This window comes from Pipra filicauda, unplaced genomic scaffold (genome assembly GCF_003945595.2).
Source record: "Pipra filicauda isolate LSUMZ 115617 unplaced genomic scaffold, ASM394559v2 scaffold87_size3191425_pilon, whole genome shotgun sequence".
NCBI lineage: Eukaryota > Metazoa > Chordata > Aves > Passeriformes > Pipridae > Pipra > Pipra filicauda.
Genome location: NW_024105064.1, coordinates 2,079,790 through 2,104,534, shown reverse-complemented (window position 1 = coordinate 2,104,534; position 24,745 = coordinate 2,079,790). Strand labels below are relative to the sequence as shown.

Genomic DNA, 24,745 nt, shown 5'->3' with positions numbered 1-24,745 from the left:
ACAACTGCATCATTCGTCATAGGAAGCAGTTTTAGGAGACCAAGGAGCTACTAAAGAGAGAAGAAATAAAAATGGTATCTCATTCGAGCCAAATAAACTCCTGCTATAGCAACAGAGGAGTGCAGAGGATGTAATAAGGCTCTTAGCCAAAAAGAGAGAAGGTTGAGCAGTAAAGCCAAGCTCAAGTGACCTCCATGAAGGTGAGCCAGAGCTCACTTGTTTCTCAGCGACGTAGAAATTGGAATTTGTTACATTCAGAAAGTAATTCTGCAGCCGAGCGCCTGCAGGGAAATCAGAGCAAACACATTTAGTGCTTCCAGTGCAGCTGTACCAACTTCTCCGGGGTTAAGTCCGGCCCTTGCTTCCATGCCTCTTGCCAGATCAGGAAGATCGCAAATATCACGGAAACACGGGAGGGGGGGAAGAAAAAGCCACATGTGCTTCAGCGCCGAGTTCGAGCCGGCACAGCCGCAGGGACACGAAACGCCCCCGAGGAACCCCCGCCCGCCTTTCAGGTCTCACCTTGGCAAGCGAGGACTTACCTGCAGTACCTGTTCGGGAGCAGGATGTGTGCTCACATCCCCCAGGGCAGCCAGGAGAAAGGAAAATGGAGCAGGAGCCAGCGGACTCGCCCCACCGGCGGCCCCAGCCCCGCCTAAAGGCGGCAAGGGCAGCGCCGATCCCGGCTTAACCCAGCGGGGAAACCGGGGGGAAAACCGCGCACCTACCCGAGAGCGCGGGGAGAGCGGAGGATCCCGAGAGCCCTTATCCAGCGGCTTCCCTGCCTTCCTTCCCTCCTTCATCCTCGGAGCAGCAGCAGCTGCTCCAGCGCGGCCCGGGCGGGGGGAGAGCGGCGGGGCTCAGGTGGCACAGCACGGGAGCGCGGGGCGGGCTGAGCCCCCCGGGACCCCCCGGCAGCGAGCTGGGCACCGGCACCCCCGGCAGCACCCAGGGGCACCCTCGGCGGCACCCAGGGGCTCCTCCCAAGCCCCGCCGAAGCGCCGGGAAGCGGCCGGGCCGTGGCCCCGCGGAGCTGCTGCCGCAGCGGCGCCGCTCGACCCCGGGGCCGCCCCGCCCGCTCCGCCCGCCCGCCCTCCGGCGGCACGACGGGAGCCGTAGTTCCTCCCCGACCAGCTCCGGGCACCGCCGACTACAACTCCCGGGAGCCCCCGGGGAGCCGCGGGCACCGCCCGGCTCGGCGGAGGATGCGGGGGGGGGGTGGGATGCAGGATGCTCCCGGGATGCAGGAGCGGCCCCGGGAGGGATGCGCGAACCGCGCTGTGTGTGTGTGTGTGTGTGTGTGTGTGTGTGTGTGTGTGTGAGCGAAACGAGGGTTTGCGGGTCTCTTTGGGGAGGTTTTAGGATGGCTTAGTCCGGTAGGTAGTGGGTTTGGTGGGCTCGAGGCGAAAGGGAGCGGGTTTAGGCTGGATGTTAAGGAGGGAATGGGGTATTAGGAAGGAAGTGGGGTATTAGGAAAGGAAGGAAGGAATAGGACGTTAGGAAAATTGGATGTTAGGAGAATTGGATATCAGGAAGGAATTCTTGGCTGTGAGGGTGGGGAGGCCCTGGCACGGGTTGCCCAGAGAAGCTGTGGCTGCCCCATCCCTAGAAATGTCCAAGGCCAGGTTGGAGCAACCTGGCATAGTGGAAGGTGTCCGTGCCCATAGCAGGGGGTGGAACTGGATGATCTTTAAGGTCCCTTCCAACCCAAACCATTCCATGAGTGTGTGAACTCTAAGGGAGATTTGTGTCCTTGTTTGGCAGGTGGCCAGGAGGGCTTTGAAATCCTCTTCCCACTGCCTGCCCCCAGCCTTCTGCCTGGATGAGATTAAGTGCCACCACACAGGAATCTGAACACCTGGACTGTAGAATCATGGAATGCTTTGGGTTGGAAGGGACCTTAAAGATCATCCAGTTCCACCCCCTGCTATGGGCAGGGACACCTTCCACTAGACCAGATTGCTCAGAGCTCCCTCTAGCCTGTCCTTGAACCCAAAAGCACAATTACTACTGTGTTTATATTGACTTTCAGAGGCAATTTACAAGTTTGTGTCACGTCTCTGATGACGATACTGATGACAGTGTCCATGTAAACCTCTCCTGTCTGGGATAGGAGTCAACTGACTGTACCCCTGCTGAGGTCAGAGACACCTTGAAAACATGCTGGCTAAGTAAGGTAAGACCTTGCCAGTGTAACACCCTGCAATCACAACAGGAATATGGCAGTAAGGTCATAAAGAAAAATCACATATGCCATCCCATCCTGCCCATCAGGAACACTATCAGAGCCCTAAAACTCAGAGGAAACAGAGACATCAGGCAGCAGCGTTGCCTGGAGCTAATGGAGAGTGAAGAGGGCAAATTTCTGAGACAGTGCCACAGCACAGTAGCTGTTCCTGTAAGTTTGATGCCTGCAGGGTACAAAGGACCTGTCCAAACCCAAGCTTGTCACTGCCATTTGATAAAGCCAAGCAGGAGGACTCGGTGTCCCTCGTCCTCTGTGTTGCGTAAAAGCGATGTTGGCCAGGCCAGGTAAACACACGTTGGGCTGACTGTGAACATGTGAAATGATGAATTGATCTGCCTTGGCCCTGACCACAACTGCATTTTAGGCCACCCTTTGGCCAGGAGGTGAAGACTGAGTGCTGGGAAGGATTTAGGAAGGTGATAAGTGGATCTGAGCATGCACTGGTGCTCCCTCCCTCAGCTTGCTTTTGTCCAGGTGGATTTATGTTAGTGTAAATATAGCAAGACATTGGAGACAGGTGAGTGCAGCCAACATCAGTTGTCTGACAAGATCCATTCACATCTGGAGCACCTGCTTTTGGGCTCACTCAATAAATACAGAGATAACTTAGGCCTTCCTTCTGTTGGCCCCTGTTGTAAACGTGAACTTGCACACTCCAGGCTCTGAGTCGTGTCAGGTTGTTCCTTTTGGTTTTTTTTGTCCAGCTAATCTCAAAAAAAAAAAAAAAAAAAAAAAAGCGTTAGACTGCTTGTGAAGGCACTTTCTCAGGCATCAGCAGCCCAAAATTAATAGGTTAAAATGCAGCAATGAAAACTCAGGTTGGGCGTGAGGGAAAACTCGGACATTGTGATGTTTTGCTGCAACGGGCTGGAGTTGCACAGCCCTGGATATGGGAGAGAAACCTCTACTCTTACGTGGCCCTATCCTGGTTTTTCAAAGGCATTACCAGGAATCCTTCTTTGCCCACTGGATGCCGCTGTTACACAGAAATATCCACCGACTAGTTCTTAGGCTTCTTGTTAAGCACCTTCTATCGGCCACTCCAGGGTCAGCCAGGCCATGTGAATTTAGCCCTGTTAACCTGCCTTTTTTTTCCCCAAAGGAAGCCTCCTTGACATTTTGCAGCTTCCTGACACGGCACATGGAGAACTTGGGCCGCCAAGGTTGGCCCCTGTGTGATGGCAACACCAGCAGCAGGAACAGATGATGTTCTTTGAACTGTACATGGAAAAAAAAAATGTTGTCCAAAATGTGTCTTTGGGTCATGTATAGAAGGACACTTTCCCCAAGAACTGCATCCTGCAGTGCTGTTTTGCGTGCTTAATACAGGAATTTTTATGTGGAAAAACTGGTCCAGAGAATTCTCTCCTTGAAAGCAGAGCCTGGAAGCAGCAGCTTTGCCTGGATCCCGCACGGATGTTACACAGTTACACCTTGTGGCACTGCCTTCAGAGGCACTGACCTGGATAGAACAGCAGGGATGTGTGTGCTTCCACTTTTTAGCAAAAAATGAGTGGTATTTATAGCTCAGCTGAGTCTCAGAACAAAGGAGAGTGACCTACATCCAGTGCCCAGCTTTGGGAATTAATTTTGAGGAAATTCAGTTCAGACTGAATTCAGCAATTCAGACCTAAATTCAGATTTAGGTCTCTCCTCTAAAGCAAATGGAAGCAGGGCTTAATAGAATCCAAACCCAAGGGAAATTCCTCTTTATTTGTTTCCAACAGTTTTTAGCACTGTAAAACAACTGCAAAATGTACCAAGAAGAACAATTAAGAGCAGTTGTAGCAGGTGGGGATGATAGAGAACCTCCCTGTGTGAGATAATCACCTGTGCCAGCAGTTCTGCTGTTTGAAGTGAATTTGGAGTCCCCTCTTCCCACCATGGCTGCTCCAGACAATATCTAAGACAGGATCCATCCAATGCTCAGCATCACTGAAAAACAGGAAAACTGGATCAATCTGTTTCCTCCAGACTTCTGGCCTTTGCTGCGTGTCCAGGTAGTGCCAGGTGGAAGATTGGCTGAATTCTGGGATGGCTGTGCCTAAAGCCCAGGGTTGAGTGCAGAAATCTAGTAAGGAAACTCCTAATAAATTGCTAAATATCAAGTTCTCCCCCTGCCCTCTGCCCACTTCCACTGAAGCACATTTAGAGGGTTCAGAAAAAAGCTATATATAAAAAAAAAAAAAGTAATAGGCAAATTTCCATTCAATGACTTCATCTGTTTCTAACTCCATGGTTAAAGGATTTTAAAATCAGAAATGCCTTCTCAGCCTGCCCCTCTTTAATATGGTGTATTTATTGTGCCTCAGGAATACAGCATATGGAATTCTGCAAGGGAAGCCTGTCCGTGCTGCTATAATTAGCTGGCAATGGTGACAGCAGGCATCTTGGCTTCTTTATTATTTTAAAATTCTCAGCACTGTATTATGGGATGAATTTCTACCACCTCGGAATGCTAATGCTTGGGGAAGCCTGTGAGTGCAGTATCCTTCAAAATCCCAAAGTGATCCCAAGTGTGACTGCACTAAAATCAGTGGGATTACACCAGAGCTGAACTTGGTCCCAGCCCCAGAGTAGACAAGGAAACTAATCCTCCTTTTTTCCCCCTGCTCCTGCAGTGTTTCAAGCAACTTACCCATGTACCTGAGGTCAAGTTCTGTAATTAATGTTTGGCTTCGTTCCTCCCTGCACCAAGGGGAATTAGGTCCTTGTGCCTCCCTGGCTGCACCGTGCACACAACCCCATTTTATGAGTAGTGCTTGTGCTGTAAATGTCGCCAGGTCCTGTCTTAAAACCGAGTTCATTTTTAAAAGTAAACCCGCCCCCCACAGCCCCACCCTTCCAGTCCTCAGTGAACCCCGAGCCCCTTGCACAGCCAGGGTTGGAGATCTCTGCAAACAGCAGCTCCTGCAGCAGCTGAAAACCTGGACCATGAAATCCTGGTGCTCTGGGAGGGTCTCAGAAGGGACATCCCATCTTTGCTGCAGGACTGTTGGGGAAGGAGACATTGCAATGCTGGTCATCCCCTCATTCCCCTGCCAGAGCCCAGTCCCCGCTCCTGACTGTCCCTGTGGTGCCCAGGGAAGGAGATTCCAAGGGCTCACCTCACTCTTTTCTATCCACACCCCAGATGTGAAATCTGGTGGGAGGAAACTGCAGCGGGGAAGGTGAGACACTGCAGTGTCCCTTTGTGCTGAACTGGAGGTAGGGAGGACATGCCAATGGTAAATAAAAAAAGAGCAGAGAAAGAGGGGAGTAACTGGCAGTGTCTCCTGGAGAAAAAGCTGGAATATCAGCAGAACTGTCCTGTGCCTCGTTCCTCGGGGTGTTTGTCAGTGCACTGAAGGACTGAACCTAACAGGCAGAGCACTAACCATCAACTCATCATCTGGAGAAGAGGGGCTTGAATTACTTTGCCCTAGAGGGGCTTTTTTCCTGTCTAAATGACATGAAGAGGGCTGGGCGAGTCCCTTTGCACAAGGTTCATTATTTGGTGTTATGTAAGAAGCAGAGTTTGTGCTCCTTGAGGTTGACTTTGCAGGCAGCGCTGGCCAGGACGTGCATTTTTGTGCAGGAGCTGAGGGCCTGCAAGCCAAATTGTCTGCCTGTGCCTCCAGCCACAGGATCTGAGAGCCACAGGCACTTCTGCAGATTTTAGCTCTAAATACAGCCTCTGGTATGTGTGCAGGGGGGCAAATGAACAATGTGCTCAAACACTTCTGGGCTGATCAGACATGCAGAGCTGGAAATACAGGCAGGTAACAACTTCTTGTATTCAGAGGCCTCTCTGTAATTAGCTTGTTGTCAACTTGATTGTTGGCCACGGAGAGAATTTCTGACAGGTTGCTATAGAACAGGAGCTGATTTCCATTTTTATAGCTCCATGTTGTTCTCTCTGTTGAAGTCTTACTATTAAACATGTCCCTTCTCTGCCATGGATGTAGGTGTACACCTGGAAGGAGGCTCCTGAAGACCTTAGGAGGATTCCCAGATAGTCTGAGTGGTAGATGAGATCCTCTTGTTCTGCAAAACAGATGTTTGCAGACCTCAGACTCAACATCTCTGTGGTAAATACATTTAGACTGTGTTCCCCTTATCTGTGTGCAGAAAAAATGCTGAATGAAATCTGCAGAACCAAGTACATGATTCAGGAAAGTCTATTCTATTTAAAATCAGCAATGATTAAGCAGTATATAAAATCTCACCATAAATCTGTCGATGGCTACAGTTAACACACAGTGACAAAGCAGAGATGACTTCAGCTCTTGGCTTATGGGGGTGTTAAAAACCAGCCTGAAATCCCCCTGGCTGACACCTCACAAGCAGGGATGGCAGCTGAAGTTGCTCATAAATGATCTTTCCAGCTCGATGTATCACGCATTTCTCTGAATAGCACAAAACCAAACCCGAAGTGAAACAAAGCAGCCCTGTGTCCAACTGAGGAGGCTGGCTCATTCCAAGGGAACGCTTGTGCAGGCACGAAGCTTCCCCCAGAAAAACACTGCAGTGAGATCATGAGGAATTCACATCCCTGTGTCACCCCAGGATGCCACATGGCAGAGCAGAAAATCCTGGAGGAGGAAGCAGAACACGCAGATCCGCTGCTGAGTGTTCTGTGTCAGCTCCATGCTGAGGGTTTCTCCTCCCACCATCACCTCTTTCTCTGAGAAGTGTTCTCCCTGCTCGGCCTTGGCTGAGCCAACCACTCACATGGGAATACAATTAAAAGGTTCTCTGCTTTTCCCAGCAATTCCCCCGCAAGAACACAGTGACAAATCACCCACAGCAAGGAAAAAATGTCTGTACTTCCAGGCACAGGTGATCCAGAATCCTGTGGCTGATGCAGACTTCCTGGAATATATATTTCAAGATAAATGCAGGGAGCAACGTTTTGTGGTGTGTAGAGTAGTGCCTTGCTGGGTTACTTCATGAAAAGGTAGAAATAAAGCCCAGCAACACAGAGGTGCTGGAAAGAATTGCAGAATGATGTGCTGTCTTGGTCATACTCATGTCTGGAGTCCTTCCCAGCCCGTGTTACAGCAGGTGAGTTGAACATGGGGAGTTTGAGCAGATGTTATTCATTGAATAGTAACACTGGACTTCACAAAGCTCAGTGGTCATGCAGGAAGAAAAACTTCAGTGTGAGTGCCGGTGTTCTCCCTGTGGCACAATTTCTCTCCAGGCAGAACAGAGCCCACGAGGAAGAGAAGGAAACTGAGCTCCTGGAGATAAATTCCTTCACCCTTGGATATGAGGAAGGCTCATACCTGTGGGTGAGCCCAGCAGGCTGTGATTAGCCCTGCCAAGCTCTTCTGCCGTGGGCAGGGCTTCACCCACTGCCTCACTGGCTCCCCTCCAGTGCAGCCACCTTTTTCCACTAATGCTTCTCTGGAATGAACAGTTGAGGCTTTATCCGTGTTAACCACGTGCAAAGACTTCTCCTGGCACCTCTGCCTTTAACCTGACATGGAGACAAAAGGATCCAGTGGAAGAAGAGGAGCCTCTACCACCCTGGACTTGGCTGGCTGATGCTTCGGGGCTGAGCAGAGCATGGAGTCAGAATCCTTCAGGGCCCTTCAGTTCAACGAGGCAAAACCCCCCCTTACTAGTTTGCTATTGTCTTCTGGCACACTCCATTTTTATTACCTTTGGAAGCTGGAATGTTCCCTGGCTCTAATAAAAATGTCTGTTCCTTGGAAAGGCAGTAAAGGCTTTGCACATATTTAAAGGGCATTGGCTTCACTTTAAATGGCTCCGTGAGTGACACTGAAAGCAAACAGGCAGTGGAGTCACAGGGCTGTGGCTGTGCTGTGGTGCCTTTTCCATGCAGAATATGTTCTTTGGTCCTTCTCGTTTGTTTTTGTCCCTTTGAATCCAATTCTCACTGCTTTGGATTAAAACTAACCCAAACCACAGACCGGTTCAGGACTCAAGGCAAAATATCCTCCACAGGAAGATTTCCAGTCCAAAGTGTGAAAGATGAGGTGGAATTAAAAGGGAAAGATGCTTTCTTTTTCCAAAGGAATTAAGGTGCAATAGCTCACATGGTGGAGGTTTTCTGCACTGTAAGTTCTTGGAATGAAGATTGGTTTTTGAAAGAATAATGAGTTTCTCTCATAATACTTTGACTCTGGGAGCTGATGTTTCAAGGCAAGTACCAAGTAACACGCCAAAATTACCAGACCTCTTCTGCTAATTGTGGATGTAACATAATTCCCCTTGCACTCCAGTTTCAAGTACTCTTCTAGATGATGAGTTTGACCCTAGAACCTTGTCAAAAAGACAAGGTTTATGCTCATTTTGCTCCCTTGTTCCCGTTCTCCTGTGTCGTGGCCATGCCCACAGTTTGCTCAGTGCTTGTCCCCGAGGTCTGCCAGGGCTGTGAGAGCACCAAGGGTTCCCAAGATCCCATAGCCCCACTTTTAGGCAGAGCACTGAGATGACTCAAAGCACATCCTTAGGCCCTGGGGAAGAGAATGGAAAGCTCTGAGCCAACAGGGAGAGAGTGAGACGAAAAATAATTCCAACAAGGAATCCTGAAAAATGGTCCCATCAGCTCCCTGGGGCAGCTCTAATGAATCCTAATTAGAAGCTGTCTCTCCTCATTATGGGAAGGAAGGAATGGTTCAGCTTTCCCACCTTGGAGACACAGGGATGAGATCTGTCCCAGGGCATTTTTGCCCCCTGTAAGAAATTTTTTGGGAATGTCTGTGTGGGGAAAGGGCAGGCACCTCCAGGAGCGCTGGCAGGTTCTTCTAGTGCTCTAAATTCATGCACATACGGATGCCCACTTGAGAACACTTTATCTTTCAAACATTTGTGCCTGCCATTTCTCATTCTCTGGACTCCTGCCTCAAACTCCTCTCCTGCTCAGCCTATTCCCTCCCACATTTATGCACTGGATTCCCACAGTGGATCTTCCTGGAATGCACATCCAAGCCCCATCAAGTCTGTAGGGTGACAATGCCCTGCTCAGCCTATTTCCAAGGGTTGTGGATGTTGCCAGTTAGATCGGCAGGTTTATAAAACACTGCTGTGAAACCGCAACCCCGAAACAATCCAACCTCCCTTCTGCCTCCTGCTAGCACATTCCTTACATCCATCTTTTCCAGACACATGGTTTCTTGACAGCATTTACATAACCTGGCTGAAAACACTCCCCCAGCCGATTAAATGCCTGCTATGAAATCCAAAGCTCCCATTAAAAGGATGGAGCTCTCCAGGACTGCAATACTTGCACAGATGGTTAATACTCATGGTTTGTTCTACAAGGGGAAAGAGTGGCATTTTTCTTTACAAGCACGTACAGTCAGAGCTTTCCCATGGGAATTGCTTGTTCTGCTCAGATTATTATTTTAAAGCTGTCATCAGATGTGATCACCCACTGGATTAGAGGGAGCAAAAGGAGATGATCAGATAATCTCCTGAGGCACGAAGCATTTCGAGTTGGATTTGAAGGGAGTTCTCTCACCTATGGCCCATTTGTTTAGCTCAGGGTTCTCCCTCCTCTGTATCTTCCTAAAAATGCTCGTGCCTGGTGGCAGTAGACCTGTGGGGATGTGGGATGTTGCTGTACTCTGCACAAGGAAGAATCCTCTGAATCACACAAATACTGGCAAAGCACGAACAAGAAGCAAAGCCTTTGGCTCTAACCATGGCTGTACAATTCATCTGGCCCTAGATCTGCTGCAGAAAGACAGAATTAAGTCTATAACTGCCTTTATTGCAGTGTAGAAGAGTAAAGTGCTTGATCCCAGAAATTCTGTCAATCAAATCTTTCTCAGATAAACATTCCCTAATTCAGGATTTTAACCTTTTCCAGACTCCTCTCTGTCAAAGCCTCAGAAATTCCCAGTGTTTCTCAGTGTTTCAACCAGCACATCAGGAACTAATTAATGAGAGCAGGAGAAAAAAAAAAAAAAAGAAGAAGAATGTGCTGAATAGAGGCAAAACTGAGACTCAAAGCCCTCATCCCATGGGCTGCCTGCTCAGTCCTCAGGATGCAGACAAAAGACATTCCAGCTCCTGACAAAAAGCCTGAAGAGATGCTGGAGCATCCAACAACCCCCCCAGGACTTTTGTGTAAAGACACAGTGGGACAGGAAGACTGGCAGATACAGGGTAGGTGGAGTGTCTGGAACTGAGAGATGTGAATCAGGTTATCCCTGGTCCTACATGGGGGTGATCCATGGGAGACAAAATCCACATGGAACATCCCATCAGTGCTATTCTGAACGGAAGGGTTAAGCAGTAACCCTGAAATAATCAGTCAATTCATTAAGGAAAGTCTGTAATGTTTTCTGGGAGCTGTACCCAGAGCCAGGACCACCACGCAGATCATCCCATTTCCAGCAGGCTGAGTCTCACCCAGAGTCTGGCAGACACCTCAAATCCACTTCAAAGGCTTTGGGGGGAAAAACCTCCACCATAAAAAAGTTACTTTGGTTAAATCATAACCTTACAGGAATTGCTGTGCCTCAGGTTTCCCATTGACACATTAAGGTGCCAGAAATGCCACTCAGCTGATTCCCTGCAGTGCTGTAAAGCTCATTTGATTGCCATTTATAAAACCACACGTGATTCTTAGAGGGGAATTGCTGATGAAGAATTGTTATGATTGTTGCTTATTCCCCAGATGCCCAAAATATGGAACTTGGCAGGATTCCAGGGGAAAAATCCTTGTGAGCTAAGAGGTGAGCCAACCTAACAGTCAGACTGTTGGTGCATCATAAACACAGGGGTCTTAAATAGACCTGAGCTCAGAGCATGGGCAAGGCTTTGGCTGTGCTATGAAGTGCAGAATCATGGAATGGTTTGGATTGGAAGGGACCTTTAGGGACCATCTAGTCACCTTGTGCATCACAGACCTTGATAAAGCAGGTTGGGTTCTGCCAGGAGAGAACAGCCCACTTTTAAGGCAGGTGCTTGGGAGAGGCTCAGCTGCCAAGAACACAAAGGTTCCTCCCAGATAGAAGATGCCAGCACAAAAAGCCTATCCATGGAGTGCCAAGAGTGGCCCAACAACTGCACATGAGGCTTTCTTTCCTGGGTGGAACCTCCTAACTCCAGCGCAGCGCTCCTGCAAGCAAACAACTGCCCTTCCACCCAGGAAAGAAAGCCCTGACCTGTCTCCCAAGTGCAGTTTATGTGCCACCCTTGGCACTCCATGGGCAGCTTGAACTTCCTGTGCTGGCACCTTTTGTCTTGGAGGAATCTCCTGCAGGAGGAATCTCACTTGCAGGAGCCCTGCGCTTAGACTGGCATTCTGCTCCCCAAAATTCAGCGCTGACCTTGGAATCCCCCCATCCCTGGAAGTGTCCAAGGCCGGGCTGGTTGGGGCTTGGAGCAACCTGGGATAGTCGAAGGTGTCCCAGGGGGTAGAACAGGGTGAGTTTTAAGGTCCCTTCCGACTCAAAGCATTCTGTGACTGTAAGAAAAAGCCACTCACCCCCTTCTCCTTGTGCTGTTCTCATGCCTTTATCAGCTCGTATTTTAGCGAGAAGAAACCGCAGCTCTTAAAACCCTGCAGGTTTTAAAGTACTCACGTGAGGATGCCCTCCCGTGTCCCTCACCCACCTCCCGTTCCCAACAGGTGCCGGCAGTGGGTGTGGCCGCTCCTTTGGATCAGGGAGGGGAATACACGCCCGTGGGAGAGGTCGGGGGCTCAAGGCTGGGCTGGGGGCGGCGATGCCGCTTCCTCCGCGCAGGAAGGCGGGTGGGACCCCCCTGCACCACCGGGGCAGGGGCTGCGGGTCCCCCACGGGTGTCCCTGGGTGTCCCCAGGGGCTCGGGGCGCTGCGGTCCCCCCCGGCCCCCCCCGGCCCCTCCCGCCTCGGAGGGCGGACTCGCCGCCGCCGCAGCCCGGATGCCACCGCCGCCGCTTTCCTGGCCCTGCTCCCGGCTCCCGGTGCCGCCGCTTCCTCCCGGGAGCCGCGGGGAGGGGGCCCAAGGGCTTCTCCTCCCGCCGGGTTATTTTTTCCGGCCGCTGCTCCAGCGGGGGAGGTGGGAAGAGCCAAAGGCGGCGGTACCCCCTTCCCGCCCCCCCGGCCGCTGCAGCACATGGGAAGCAAAAGTTTTCCTCCTCCTCCCGCCGCTCCTCCTGCTTCTTCTGCTCCTGTTCTCTCCCCTCCGCCGGCTGCCCTCGCCCCGCAGCCCCCCCGGGCCGCCCCCCGGTCCCCGCATCCCGAGGATGCTCCCGCGGCCGCTCCGCTCGGACCCCGGCCGGGAGCTGCGGCGCTCCCCGATGGACAGCCGGGAATAGAGCGCGGCTGGAGCCTCTCCCGCTGCTCTGAGCGCTGGGAAGGAGGAAAGGCGAGACTCGCATCGCATCTTCCAGAGGGATCTGCGAATTTGCGGAGGAAAGGGGCTGTTGGGCAAATTTAATCAGATGGTTTAGCAGCGCCGGCGAGGCAGCGCCGCATCGCTGTGCTCCGGCCCCACCATGGGCACCGGCATGTGCTCCAGGAGGCAGAAGGGGCTCCTGCAGACCGCCTTCTGCCTGGTCACCGTGGCGTGCCTGGGCTCCGGAGTTTTCCTCTACAACCACTTGCAGCAGAAGGTGCGGAACGCAGAAGCCCTGGCCCAGAAATACAAACAGCAGCAGGAAGCGCTGTCAGCGCAGCTCCAAGGTGAGTGACCTGCCCTGTGTGCGTGTCTGTGTGTGCACACTCTGCCTGAACTTCCCTCGCTCCCGTCGTTACCTGCCGCTGGCTTTGCTGCCCAGCCACAAGCGGGTGCCTCGGGCATGTCCAGCCTTCGGCTTTAAAGAGCTCTAAGGTGTTGTGCCCGTTTCCTTCCCCCCGTGGCTGTCTGGAATTAGAACAGCCGTGAGTCCCCCTCGCTGCTCGCAGCGAGGGGAGCGGAGCGTGTCGGATGGGCGAGTTCAGCTGCGTCACGCCTATTCCATTTCTTTCCCCTTTGGCTGTAAAAATTAAACCTCTGTGAAGCAGCACCAGCTCAGACAGGGCTCGCAGGGGCTGACTGGGCAGGCTCCGAGATGTGGCTCCTCTCTCTACCCTGTGTCTGTCCGGGAAGTGAAGGGACAGGGAAGGGATCCTTCGGTAAAGTTTGTTGTCACACTGTGCTGCCCATTGCAAGGAAACAAGCCCACCTTCTTCTCAAGAGGCTGATCCGTGACTAGAAAGGTCTTGCCGGCATGCTTGGGGCTGAAGGATGCCGCGGCACACAGCTCCCTAAAAAGGGGGGAGAAGGAGGAGGAGGAGGAGTAAGAATTGGCTTTTCTGAGCCCGCTGACCAGCACTGGGCTCCTCTGGCAAGAGCTGCCGGGGACCGGAAGGCGAACACAGTGTGCGTATTCCTCCTCCCCCTTTCTCTCCTCAGTTGTCCTCCTTCCATAACTGCCTAACTGTGGGAAAATGGCACTTTAGCCCACGGGGAGGTCTCGGCAGGGAAGGCTGAGGACACACGTTACTCCATCCCTGAACTCTTACCTCCTTTGTCTAGTCTGTCATCCCAGCCTTAGTGCATCTGCCAGAGCGACGTTTCCAGCAGCTGTCACTAGATTTGAAGTCTCCAGAGGGATTTGCTGAGCTCCCTGTGGAGAGGTTTGGTGGGAATCCACTCTGGGGAGCCAGCAGTTGGGGGTGCAGTGCTGGAGGGCAGGCCGGGTCTGGGTGCCCACGGAATGAATTTTATGTGCACAAAATATTGTTTGCTGTGGTTCCACTCAAGGTCAGGAGATGCATTTAACCCTTTTTTTTTTGTCTAACAAGTCGGTTTAGATCGCAGTGTTTATGTTAGAGCTCTTCCTCAGGCTTAAATCAAATACAGGGTATCCATCGTGACCTCGGTGGACCCATCCAGTGATACTGTTTCCAGAGCCTGTAGTGCTCAGGAATTCTGCAGATCTGTGACTCGACGTTTATGTCTTTCAGGGTTAAATCTCCTCTGGTGGTTCTGTGTGCAGTGTTGTGATGCAAATGCAACATCCTCCAAGGGCTGCTTGAGCCCAGGGCTGTGTATTTCTGTTTGTAAACAGCCAGAGCAGAGTGTGGTGTGTTCCTCTCCAGGAAACATGCTTTAAAAAACCCGTCTTGGAAAGGGATCTAGTGTGTGTTTTGGTTCACTGCTATTATGGCTTGTTTCCATTCCTTCTATCAGGCAGTCAAACACCTCATGTGTTGCTCAGTCCCAGCCACAATTTCCACCTGCATCCTGGGTTTGGGAGATGCAAAGATCAGCAGGGCAGAAGTTAACCCACATTCCTTTCTGGTGTGTCAGCATCTCATGCTCCTCTTGGAGAGAGGGGCTGGTTCTTCAGAGAATAAGCTGACAGTGGTAGCCTCAGGGAACCCCAGTTTTGGCAACAACAGGCTCAAGCCAACAGCTGAGCCAGGCTTATATTTTTTCCACCCAAATATGCCTGAATGGCAGAGCTGTAGCCTGTTGCTGGGGTTTCTATCCCCCCTCCTATTCCTAAATACAGTTGTTGCCATGGCTACCCTTTTTTATTTTGAGAAGACACTTGCTCGTCCAACAAATTTAACAAAGGCAAGGCTTCTTTTTGGGTTTGGCTGGTGGGAGAATCCTGGTGACTGGCAGAGAGGAGCCAGTTCATGGAAGGTTTGCAGTGCAGGGCTGTCTGGCTCATCTGGCCATGGCTCTGGTGTCTGTGCTCTCCCTGCAGCTCTGTGGTGCTGGGCACAGCAGAGCTGGGGCTCTGGGCTCCCTCCCTGCCCTGTGCTCACTTGTTGCATGACTTTATAATTCCTGTGTCTTGGCTTTAGTTCCTGTGTCTTCTGCACCTCGTTCTGTCTTTTCAGCAAGGCACTGCCAGGAACTTCATTGTTTCAGCACCTCGAATCCTGCGTTCTGGCTCATTTGGCAGCAGGTGACTGTTCCTTAGTGCTGAGTTCTGGCTGAATCCCAGGATTTAGATCCTCACCACCCTCTATTCTCCCTTATAATAGTGAATTGTTAAAGACTTCCTGGCTCCCTGGCCTGCAGAGCTGTAGAGTGCCAGGTTGGTTGGATGAGTTGCTATGTTCCACCATGAAGATAAGTATAGAATAGAGAATCACAGAATTATAGAATATCCTGAATTGGAAAGGACCCACAGGGATCATCAAAGTCCAGCTCCTGGCCCTGAGAGCAGAGACACCACTGTGTGCAGTGCTCTCTGCAGAGCTGGACCCCCCTGCTCTGGGCTCTGGACACCTGGAGGAATGGCAGGAGAGATTACAACTTTCTTTTCCAGTCACTGGGGGTCACTTCAGTTTATCTGACTTATGAAAAAAAAAAAAAAAAGAAAAAAGGGTCAGGAGAGCCAGATTTTGTGTTCTAAAATTCTGAACAAACAGCCCATGATGTGGAGCTGCTCCTGAAGCCTCCTCTGCTCCGGGATGGAGCATCAGGATCTGTGGCTTTGGGTGTCTGCACGAGCCCATCACTACAGATGCTTTTCACTGCTGGTATGAGGTTCCCATCACATCAAAGACTTGCCCTCAGGAGGCTCTGCTACATAGGACTGCAAGGAAGTGAGATGCTTCTGGCAGAAACATGAGTGCCCAGAGCTCCCAGATCCTTGGGGAACTGGCTGATGTTCTCAAGGTGACAATTGCCTTGAACAAGTCGTGAAGGAGCACCCAGGGTGTGCTCAGCTGGGGAAGCCCTCAGGGTGACATCTGAGTAGTCTGTTGGGAAAAGTGTTTCTAAAAATAAAGCTGTCATGAAGGAGACACTTGGACAGCTGCAGTGATGGCTTCAGCAGCAGTGCTCTGCAAGGGAAACCTCCCTCCAGATGGAAACCACGTATTTCTGCTGTGATGGTTTGAAGAATATGGGAGTCTCCTCGCTCCAGAGGAAAATCTTAAGGCAGTGGCCCAGTCCAAGGGAAGCATCTTCACCATTGGGGTCTGTCTGTGTTGTCTGGGGAGGGTAACAAAGAGAAGGAAGGAGATAAAGTGGCTGGTGACAGCGGGAATTCCTCACCTAGGGCACTGTCCTTCCTGCTCCCTGAGGGAGCATGAAGTGATAGAGGACTTAGGTGAGCTTTGCTGCTCCATTATGGCCCAAGTGGAGCTGGCAGGCTCTATAGATCCACTTGGAGGGAGAGCACGAGTCTCTCAGGACTCTTGGCTTGACAAGATTTCACCAAGGAATGGATTAACACTTCTTTTATGCATAAAAACCTTGCCCCACTTAGTTCATTTTCCTGGAGATTGTGTGTTATGGCACGACTTGCCCCCAAAGGTCTTGGCTCTGGAGGGATCTTGGCTCTGGGAGCAGGTTTCTTTTATCACCTCTCCCCTCTGACTTGCTGCCCAGTGCTGTTCTGGCCCGGTGTCCATCTGTGCCAGGGGGATGAGGAGCCTGTTCCAGCTCAGGGAGAGCTCTTGGTTTGTATTCAGCCATCAGAGTGCATTAAAATCACCATCCATCAGGAAGCTTCTGTGGTGCTTTGATTTGTCACGTGGCTGCTGCATGAAGCAGCCTCATCCCTGTCCCTCCTCTGCTCCTGGGCACATGCAGGGGCTGTTTTGGGTGGGATGGGACAGGGAGCTGCCTGGCTCACTTTTCCTCACTGGCATGAGGGCCAGTCAGTGGAATGGGAGAAAATGTCTCTCCTGCATGCAGCTCTTGACCTGGAAGGCTCTGGCTGCCTTAACCCTGGCTGGGCACTTGGTTCACAAAGACATAGTTTAGCCCTTGGCCACTAAAGCAGCTCTTGGGCATCACAACTTGGGCTCCAAAGCAAAACCTGAGGGCAAATACTCACGGGGTGAGGAAAGTGTGTTGTATCGTGAATATCCACGGTTTCCAGCCCAGCTGTGCCCTCCCTGCTCCAGATAGGAGAGGAAATATGTGGGGGAAAAGAAGCGTGTGTGAAGGAAGGTGAGGTTTCTCTCATGCTGTGCCTCTCTCTGCTCCCCAGTGGTGTACGAGCACAGGTCCCGGCTGGAACGGTCCCTGCAGAAGGAGCGAGGGGAGCACAAGAAGACAAAGGAAGGTGAGTCCCTTGCAGGGTTGTCCCAGCAGTGGCCAGGCAAGCCCCCAGCTGTCCTGGGGGAGAGGTGTGTGCTGTGCCCAAAGCCTTCCCTGCCTCAGGGCCGTGTGTGGCTGTCCCTGAGTGCCCCCAGGTGAGCTCAGCCCCGGGTTGTACCCGGGGAACAGTGAACTCACGTGTTTATTGTCCGTGGGCAGAAGGTGCTGGGAGGGAGGAGGTTCTGTTCTCTCACACTCCCACTCATGTCCTCAGTGCAATCTGTGAGTAACAGTGCCCAGGATGTGCTGTTTGAGCACTTTAAGTGGTGGCTAAACCTGGCACTGGACCATGATTTTTTTCTTGGAAATATGTCAACTTTCCTCTAAAAGTGATTTGAAGATGCTGAGCTCTACAAGTGCTTAATGATATCAGCATCACTGCCCTCCACGACACATGGACAATGCAGGCTGTCAGATCCTTTAGAGCTGATGTACATAAGTAGATATAAATATGCAAGATATTTTAAGACCACGAAATCCAACAGGAAGCAGAAAGCCAACAGTTTAGCCCTTCAGTGGAGTGCTGTGCTTGGATGTCAGGCCCCTCTGCACCTGATTGTTGCTGGCAACTTAATAACTTGGCTTTTATCTCCAAAACTGGTATGTGGAGTAACACCAGTGCTCCTCACTCTGAGGTGCTCTGGTTTTCTGGAAGTGCTGCCACGCAGCATCCAGGCTTGGCTGCATCCCTGAGGGAGAAGCTGCATTTCTGCCACCTCTAATCTATTTGGTGAGCACTGACTGAGCAAATATATCCTAATATGTGTTATCTAGTCATGGCACCTGCCCATTTTAAGAAGGTGGTGCAGATGAGATCAGCAGATTCATTCCTTTTGGTCTCACAGAAGCTTTGGTTTCTCTTTCCCAAAGTCTTTTCACTTCAGAGCACCCCAAATCCTCCTGCAGCCTCAGAGACATCGAACTGTAGCCATTTGTGTGCTGAAGTAGGAAATCACTGAGGTACTTGAGTATAGAGTGGGAAAGCAAAGACATTTGGGCCAGTCTAGCTGGGTGGACAGCTCTCATGGAAAACACTCCCATCTTTCCAAGGGCATTGAGTGGTCTCCTGGCAGCATCTGCATTCCAGCTTGTTGACTTGCAGCCTTTTGCTCAGCAAGGGGCTGATTTCCCCCTTCCCTCCCCCCGCCCCAAAATACAAACCAGATCCTCGTTAAATTCCAGCTCGTTAAATCGCCTTCTCTTCTTCCACTTCCAGATTTTTTAGTGTACAAGTTAGAAGCTCAGGAAGCTCTCAACAAGGAGAAGGTAGGTGAGGTTTGTTCCTCGGGGTGTCTGTGTGATGCTGGTAAATATTTCCTCGGGGTTGGGGGGCCAGGGCTGCTGCCTGGGAGGCACAAAGGTGGGTCTGTGTGCACGGTGCAGGGTGAACTTTGGCTGACTCCACTGGGCAAGGCTGCTGGTGGGTGAGGATTCACTTCATCTGAGGGAAAGACTACACAGTTCTCGACCTGCTCTGCCCATTCTCCCGTGTGTGACAGCCCAGGAGACGATTCCCAGCTCCTGGTGGGGCAGGGAGCCCTGTGCTGCAGCCTGAAGGGAGAATTGCTGCTCCACGGCACAGAAGAGCCCTGGAGAAACTGAATTCAAGGCACACCACGGGGAACACGGAGAAGAAAGACCATGTGGTGTGGGGAAAAGCATATCCATTGTTTTCTGTCTCCAGGGATTGTCAAATGATTTTCACTTGCCTGTGGACCTCTCATTCAGCAGGGAAAAGGACTCCTCAGTGAGGGTTGGGAAGAAATGCATCCCTGGGATACAGTCTGTCACATTCACTTAGGTTATAAGGCTGGGTTTATTCCTTTCCCAGAGCATCTGCTGATGAGATGCTGGGGAAGGGGAATCGCTTTTAGCCCCTTCATCTGTGGGTCAATGTCAGCCTGTTACAGAAAAACTCGGCCATGAATATCTGATTTTTTTTAATCTGTGCTCATTTGCTGGTGATATTTCATTCCATATTGTGTATTTATCATATAAATTGAGTTGGGAGTTGTAGTGGGAATCTCTGCACGGGGATTAGTTTGCACTTCCACGGTGCTGCTTTGTGGATCAGCCACGTTGCTTTAAGGTCCCCAAACGTGGGTCCCAGCATGTCCTGGGACAAGCTGCAGCCTCAGGTGCCACTGCTGCCCTGGGGACAAAGCCTTTGGGCACAGGGGGTGGTGACTTCCACCCGTGCTGTGAGGAGATGTTGGTGCTGTGGTGAAGAGTGGAACCTTGGGGGCACAGGGGAAGAACCTGACCCTTAGCAAGGCATGAGCAGAGCCGCTGAACTGGTCCAGACCCCTCTGTGGGCACTCATAAATCCCTCTCCACTGCTGGTTTGTGCCAGCTGAGCCTAGTCTGGCTGCTGTACCCTAGTTACAGAGCTTGCTTTAGGCTCCCTCAATTGCCTAGTGATCCATTTTTTGTTAAATGGTGCAATTTTGGTGTGTAGGCGACAGGCTCAGCTCTGCTGCTCTCTGCCTCCCCCTCAGCTGCTGCCAGCAGAGCTCAGCCTTCGGGGAAGGGGGTTCACTGTGCACAGCTCCTTCAGCACTGGGCCTGGCCTAGATACAGAGCTGAGGGCTGGGAAAAACAACTCTGAATGGGAATTAAGAGCGCAGTTAATGAGCTGGTGTGAAAAGGTTCTTTTCCAGCCCTGCACGTTCCGCTGGTCCCCGTCCCCACCTGTGTGTGTGAAGTGGCTGGGCAGGTGCTCTGGTGGGTTTTCCTCCCCGCCTTGGGTTTTTCTGGAATCTAATGGCACTGTTGAATCTCTTTTTTTTTTTTTCTTTTTTTTTTACCCCAGCAAGACTCCATGAACAGATATGGGGCCCTCAGCTCCCAGCACAAGATCCTGAAGGTAAGGGAGGAGGCTGGGTCATGGACTGACCATCTGCTGCACATTAAAGGATGCTCCTGGGAAGGAGAGTCCTAGCAGGGACCCAGGGCTTCCTGCAGTCAGTGCCAGCAGGGAGGGAGGAGACCACTCTGTTGATCTACATTCCTTCCTGACTGTTCAGGTCCAGGGGAGTTTCCTATTTATTCTGTATCAGATTACAGCTTTCACCTACACCTCCATTCAATGGCAGCCTTTGTGCACTTTATCACACAGGATTCTGCTGTTCAGCCTGCTCCTTTCTGGGTCCCTTAGTGTGAAAATGGGTCTATTCATTGTAGCTTGCCCTTTGGGCTAATACAACATATTCCAGCCCATGTGAGAAGCTCAGAGCAGGGCAGCTTATAGCATTTTATAGCTTATCACGTGCACTACCTGGGGCATATCTTGATGTTAAATTTTCCTGTTGTTAGAGCAACACAACCGGGGCTGGCAATGGTGGTTTTTAAAGGTTTTTAGTTGGAGCTTTGGCAGCGAAATGGTAATTTAATTCTGGGCTGCAGAAGGAGGGCTGGGTTCCAGCAGCCCTTAGCACCGCTGGGTTGTATTTCCTGAGCAGAGCTGGACCTCCAGCTGCCTGGCTTTTGGATTCAAACTTCGGGAAAAGGGAAGTACAGTTCTGTCTCTTGGGTATTATCCAGCACTGTGGACTCTGGGAACGCTTTGCAATAGCAACATTCCTCCTCATAGCAACTGCTAAGGCTGAGCAGAATGCTCTGGTTTGCTGCTCTCGAGGGGACAGTTGAGAGCATTTCGTCCTGGCTCCCTTTCTCTTGCTTCCTTTTATTGGAGGGGTGGGGGAAAAAAAAACACCCTTTTTTTTTTTTTTTTTAAACTACATTTACAGCTGCTGAAAGACAGACCAGCCCTTGGGGCTGCAGAGTGGGAGATTTCAACCCCCCCACCCTGAAAAAGGAGCATTTAGCCCAGCTTCTGCTAGTTATGAGCCTGTGAGCAACACTTCTGTTACTGGAGCCCAGGCAAAAATGCTTCCCACTGAAACTGGCTTCCTCAGGAGGAAGATTGCTGCCAGGATATCGTTCCCTAGGAAGTGGACATGTCACACTGAACAGAAGCAACTAACTCTGCTAAGCTGCAGGTCCCAAAGGGTCCCATGAAGCCACAGCACATCTGGCTTTGGTGTCCCTGGCCTCTGCTCTTCTCCTGACCTGCACTGGAATCCTCCCTGGTTGATTTACATCTGGAGCTGGCACAGCAGCTCAGAGGTGCAAGGGCCTTGACTTGGTCCAAAAATAGCAGTTGTGATCATTGCCTGTGTTGTCTGGATTCCTGCTGGGGCCAGACTTTGTCTCACAATTCCTTTCTCCCTCTTGAGTGGAGATGAAAGCGTTTTGCTCCCATCACTCTGCAGAGTGCATCCTGGCATTCACTGGAGCAGGCAGGCAAGGAGGGGGTGGCTTCAAACAAAGGAATTTTTGACATGAACTTCCTGAAACTGCTGGAACATGAAAACTGGCAATGAGCTGTGCCCTTCCTTTGCTTGTGGGTTAAGGCATCCACTTACTGATTCCACTTTGTACAGTGCTGTCCACAGAGCTGCTTTTGAATCCTGGTAGAAATACCTGGGTTTGAGGGACTGTTCTTTTCTTCTCCCCCTTCACCTGCCCATTCCCCAGAAACCTCAGTGCCACAGATCTGACACATTTGGGCACTACCTGTTGTCTGAACAACAAAGGGAAGGTGGGGTGAGAGAACCTGCTGCCCCGAGTTCCTGCAGTTGAGCTGAAGAATTCCCAATTTTTGGAGGCTGATCTGACTTGTGAGTGATAAGATTTCCCCGTATTGCAGCGTGAGCACCAGAGAAAAGCCACGACAACGTGGTCTCTGTGTTCCCTCAGCCCAGCTGCCTCTGGGCATGATCTGCACAACACTCATGTGCTCTGTCCTGTGGTTTCTGCTTGGCTGAGTAGAACAGCAGAACTGTGAGGGAGAGGAGGGAATGGCATTGCAGCCAGGGGGGAAGACAGCAGAGGTTCCTGGGTTCCTCAGGGTACCTGGCCTTGGTGGAACTGCCTGGGTCAGGAATGTTCTGCCCACAGGTAATTAAATTGCTTCTCTGAAAAACAGTTTAGTGTGTTCCAGACTTCCTGCCTGCAAATAACACAAAGGCATCTTTGGATTCCTCCTCAGGTCTGCACACACTGGTCCCACCACGCTCAGAAAGCAGCTGAGAGGGAGGATGCTCCATGTGCTTAACGAGGAGGCAGCCTCAGGTGCTGCCTGTGACCTTGGGCAAGGCACTCATATCCCTCTCCAGCTTCCTGCTGCTGTCAGAGGATGAACATTCCCTCCCTTCTTCCTGCCTGGGAGCAGTCTGGGGACACACATTATGCACATCACCTTCCAGGCAGAATATGGGTTGGGAATTAATTGACCTGAGCTGATGAGGACTTAAAATTCCTTGAATTTCTTAAGAGTTTCTTGTTCAAATCAATCTTCACTTGCTACTGTTGGTGGTTTCTGATGTGTTTAGTATCAAAATGATCTTAAGGAAGTGGTTCCTCTGCAGAGCTTTCTGCCAGGGGCTCTGATGAGAACTGCAAGTGCCTAATGCCTGTGGAAATCAAAGCAGGAATCTTCTGTGCTCTTTATTTCCCCCTCTAGATCTTGTGATCTGATTAACCTGACATCCTTGTGTCTCTTCTTTATCCTGGCTCTGGGACCCCTCTGCACCAACAGCCTTCTCCTCTGCATCACGTGTATTTTTGGAGCACGGCTATATCTCTTTTAGTGGAGGATAATTGCTTCAGGGGGAAGGCCTGGGCCACAGACACTTTGTTTTCCTGGGGATAAATGCAATCATCAATAGCATTTAGAGGTTTGGGGTTTTTAGAAAACAAAAAAAAAAAAAAAAAGAAAAGAGAAAAGATTTATTTTTTTTTTTCCCAGGAAGGCTGATTGAAATGACTGCCTGGACTCCTGGGGGGGAGTTGGGTTGTGTGGCAGGGCCAGGGTTCACCTGAGAGCCAGTCAATCTGCATACATAATTGGTGTTGACAAACTGAATGTGGAAGGAATCTCTCAGGGTTACCATGGGAACAAAAAAAAAAAAAAAAAAGGAGGTGAATTCTGGTTCAGCGGGTCCGAGCAAAAGGATGTTTCTGCATGTTTTGTTCTTGGGCCCTGCAAGAGGGGAGGGGAGAAGGGAGTAGCTTTTCAGCCCACCTCTGTCTGCTGAATTCTTGGCCTGCTTGAAATTGTCTGTGGTCTTGGGAGAGTCTTGTTATCCCGGAACTCGATGCCTGTGAGCCCCATGTTACTGAGGGGAATGGGGGCTCTCTCTGGTCCCTGTCAGAGGATGTGGTGTCCTTGCACAAGCTCTCCCTGCTCCATGGGAACTATCCTTGCAGGTAAAGTCCTTCAGCATGTTGAGATTCTGGAAAGGACCTTGGATTTGTGAAGGATTCGACAGGGATTTGGTCTGATGTCAGCAAATGTCACAGCCCGTGTGCTCTCAGAGCAGGGTGTGCAGGGAGGCTGGGAAGGAGCAGGAGTAGTTCCTGTGTCCCAGAGCCTCCACCTCTTCCAGGTGGGAGTGAATCTGCCATAACATTCCACTTCCAGTTTAGTGGCTTCCAAGGAGACCTCCCAAACCGCTCCCCGAGGTGGAGTTTAGCTGGCATTTCACATCCCCCCCTGAACCACCGGACACAGGGAATACCTGACTGTGCCTGGGATTTCTGGGAACAAACATCTCCTGCCTCCCCAGGCAACTTGTTAAACAGGGGCACTCAGGGAGCACTTGGCAGCAGCTGAATCACTCCTCTCCCTGCGCTGACTCTGTCGCTTCTCTCGTACCCAGAACCAGCACGACGATGTCAAGAAGCAGCTGCTTGACCTGCAGGTGCAGCACAACAGCCTGAAGCTGGAACACCGCAAGACACTGGAGAGCCACAGCCAGAAATACGCCCAGCTGCAGCAGGAGAGGGACAGCGAGGTCACCAGCCTGCAGGGTGAGCGGGCTGGGGGAACACCAGGCTGAAGGGCTGAGCTCAGGGCAGGGCAGAGGTTTCCTCTGCAGGTCCCCCAAAGGGTCTGTGAACACCCCAGGGACGTCCCTGTGTGACAGTGTGCAGCACCTTGGCTGGAGTGTTATCCTGCCCCGGGTGGTGGTGCAGGAACAACCTGCAAATCCTGGCGTTTGAGCCTGGGAGCAAATCAAACACACTTCTTGCAATTAGTGTTGTGGATCTATAAAATGCCTTTAATGGTGCAAGTATCGTAGACAATGCTGATCCCTTTAATTCCCAAAGAGTGGTTTCTATTTAGTCTGCTGTTTAATTACATCGTGGGGCTTTTAAGGTTTGCATCTGTTCTTACTTGATTAGGTCTGGAAGAGCGAAATCTGATGGTGTCTTGTTTGTTTATTTTTTCCTCTGGTCAACAAAGCCCACTGGAGTATCTGATGAGCACTCCTGGGTTAGAAGGAAGGAAATTGAGGATAAATAAGTGAAACCTAAATATTTGATTGTCTCTGTTCCTGAAATACTCGGCCCCCACTGCTCAGGGCTGCCAGAGTGGAATGGAGGGATTTTTGCTAGATTGGCTCTTTTGGAGGCTCTTCTGGG

General features: G+C 51.1%; 2 protein-coding genes and 1 long non-coding RNA gene across 3 annotated transcripts in view; 1 reads left to right on the top strand and 2 right to left on the bottom strand.

The window, feature by feature from the left end:
• The window catches only part of MIB2 (MIB E3 ubiquitin protein ligase 2), a 41,278-nt gene extending 40,243 nt beyond the window's left edge, over positions 1 to 1,035 (bottom strand). The window contains exon 1 of the mRNA XM_027728685.2: positions 729 to 1,035. The gene's annotated coding sequence lies outside the window, so the exon portion shown is untranslated. The remainder of the gene's footprint in view (positions 1 to 728) is intronic.
• A 1,842-nt stretch (positions 1,036 to 2,877) lies between these two features.
• LOC120325193 lies at positions 2,878 to 12,309 on the bottom strand. Its single transcript, XR_005567073.1, has 3 exons — positions 11,828 to 12,309; positions 4,079 to 4,183; positions 2,878 to 2,952 (listed from the first exon to the last, which is right to left on the bottom strand). It is a non-coding gene; the product is annotated as an uncharacterized LOC120325193 (long non-coding RNA).
• Positions 12,167 to 24,745, top strand: part of LOC113991945 (Golgi integral membrane protein 4-like) — a 25,539-nt gene continuing 12,960 nt past the window's right edge. Inside the window, exons 1-5 of the mRNA XM_027728723.2 lie at positions 12,167 to 12,879; positions 17,145 to 17,219; positions 18,471 to 18,520; positions 20,067 to 20,120; positions 23,980 to 24,130. Coding sequence (XP_027584524.1) covers positions 12,693 to 12,879; positions 17,145 to 17,219; positions 18,471 to 18,520; positions 20,067 to 20,120; positions 23,980 to 24,130 — 517 coding nt within the window. The 5' untranslated portion in view covers positions 12,167 to 12,692. The remainder of the gene's footprint in view (positions 12,880 to 17,144; positions 17,220 to 18,470; positions 18,521 to 20,066; positions 20,121 to 23,979; positions 24,131 to 24,745) is intronic.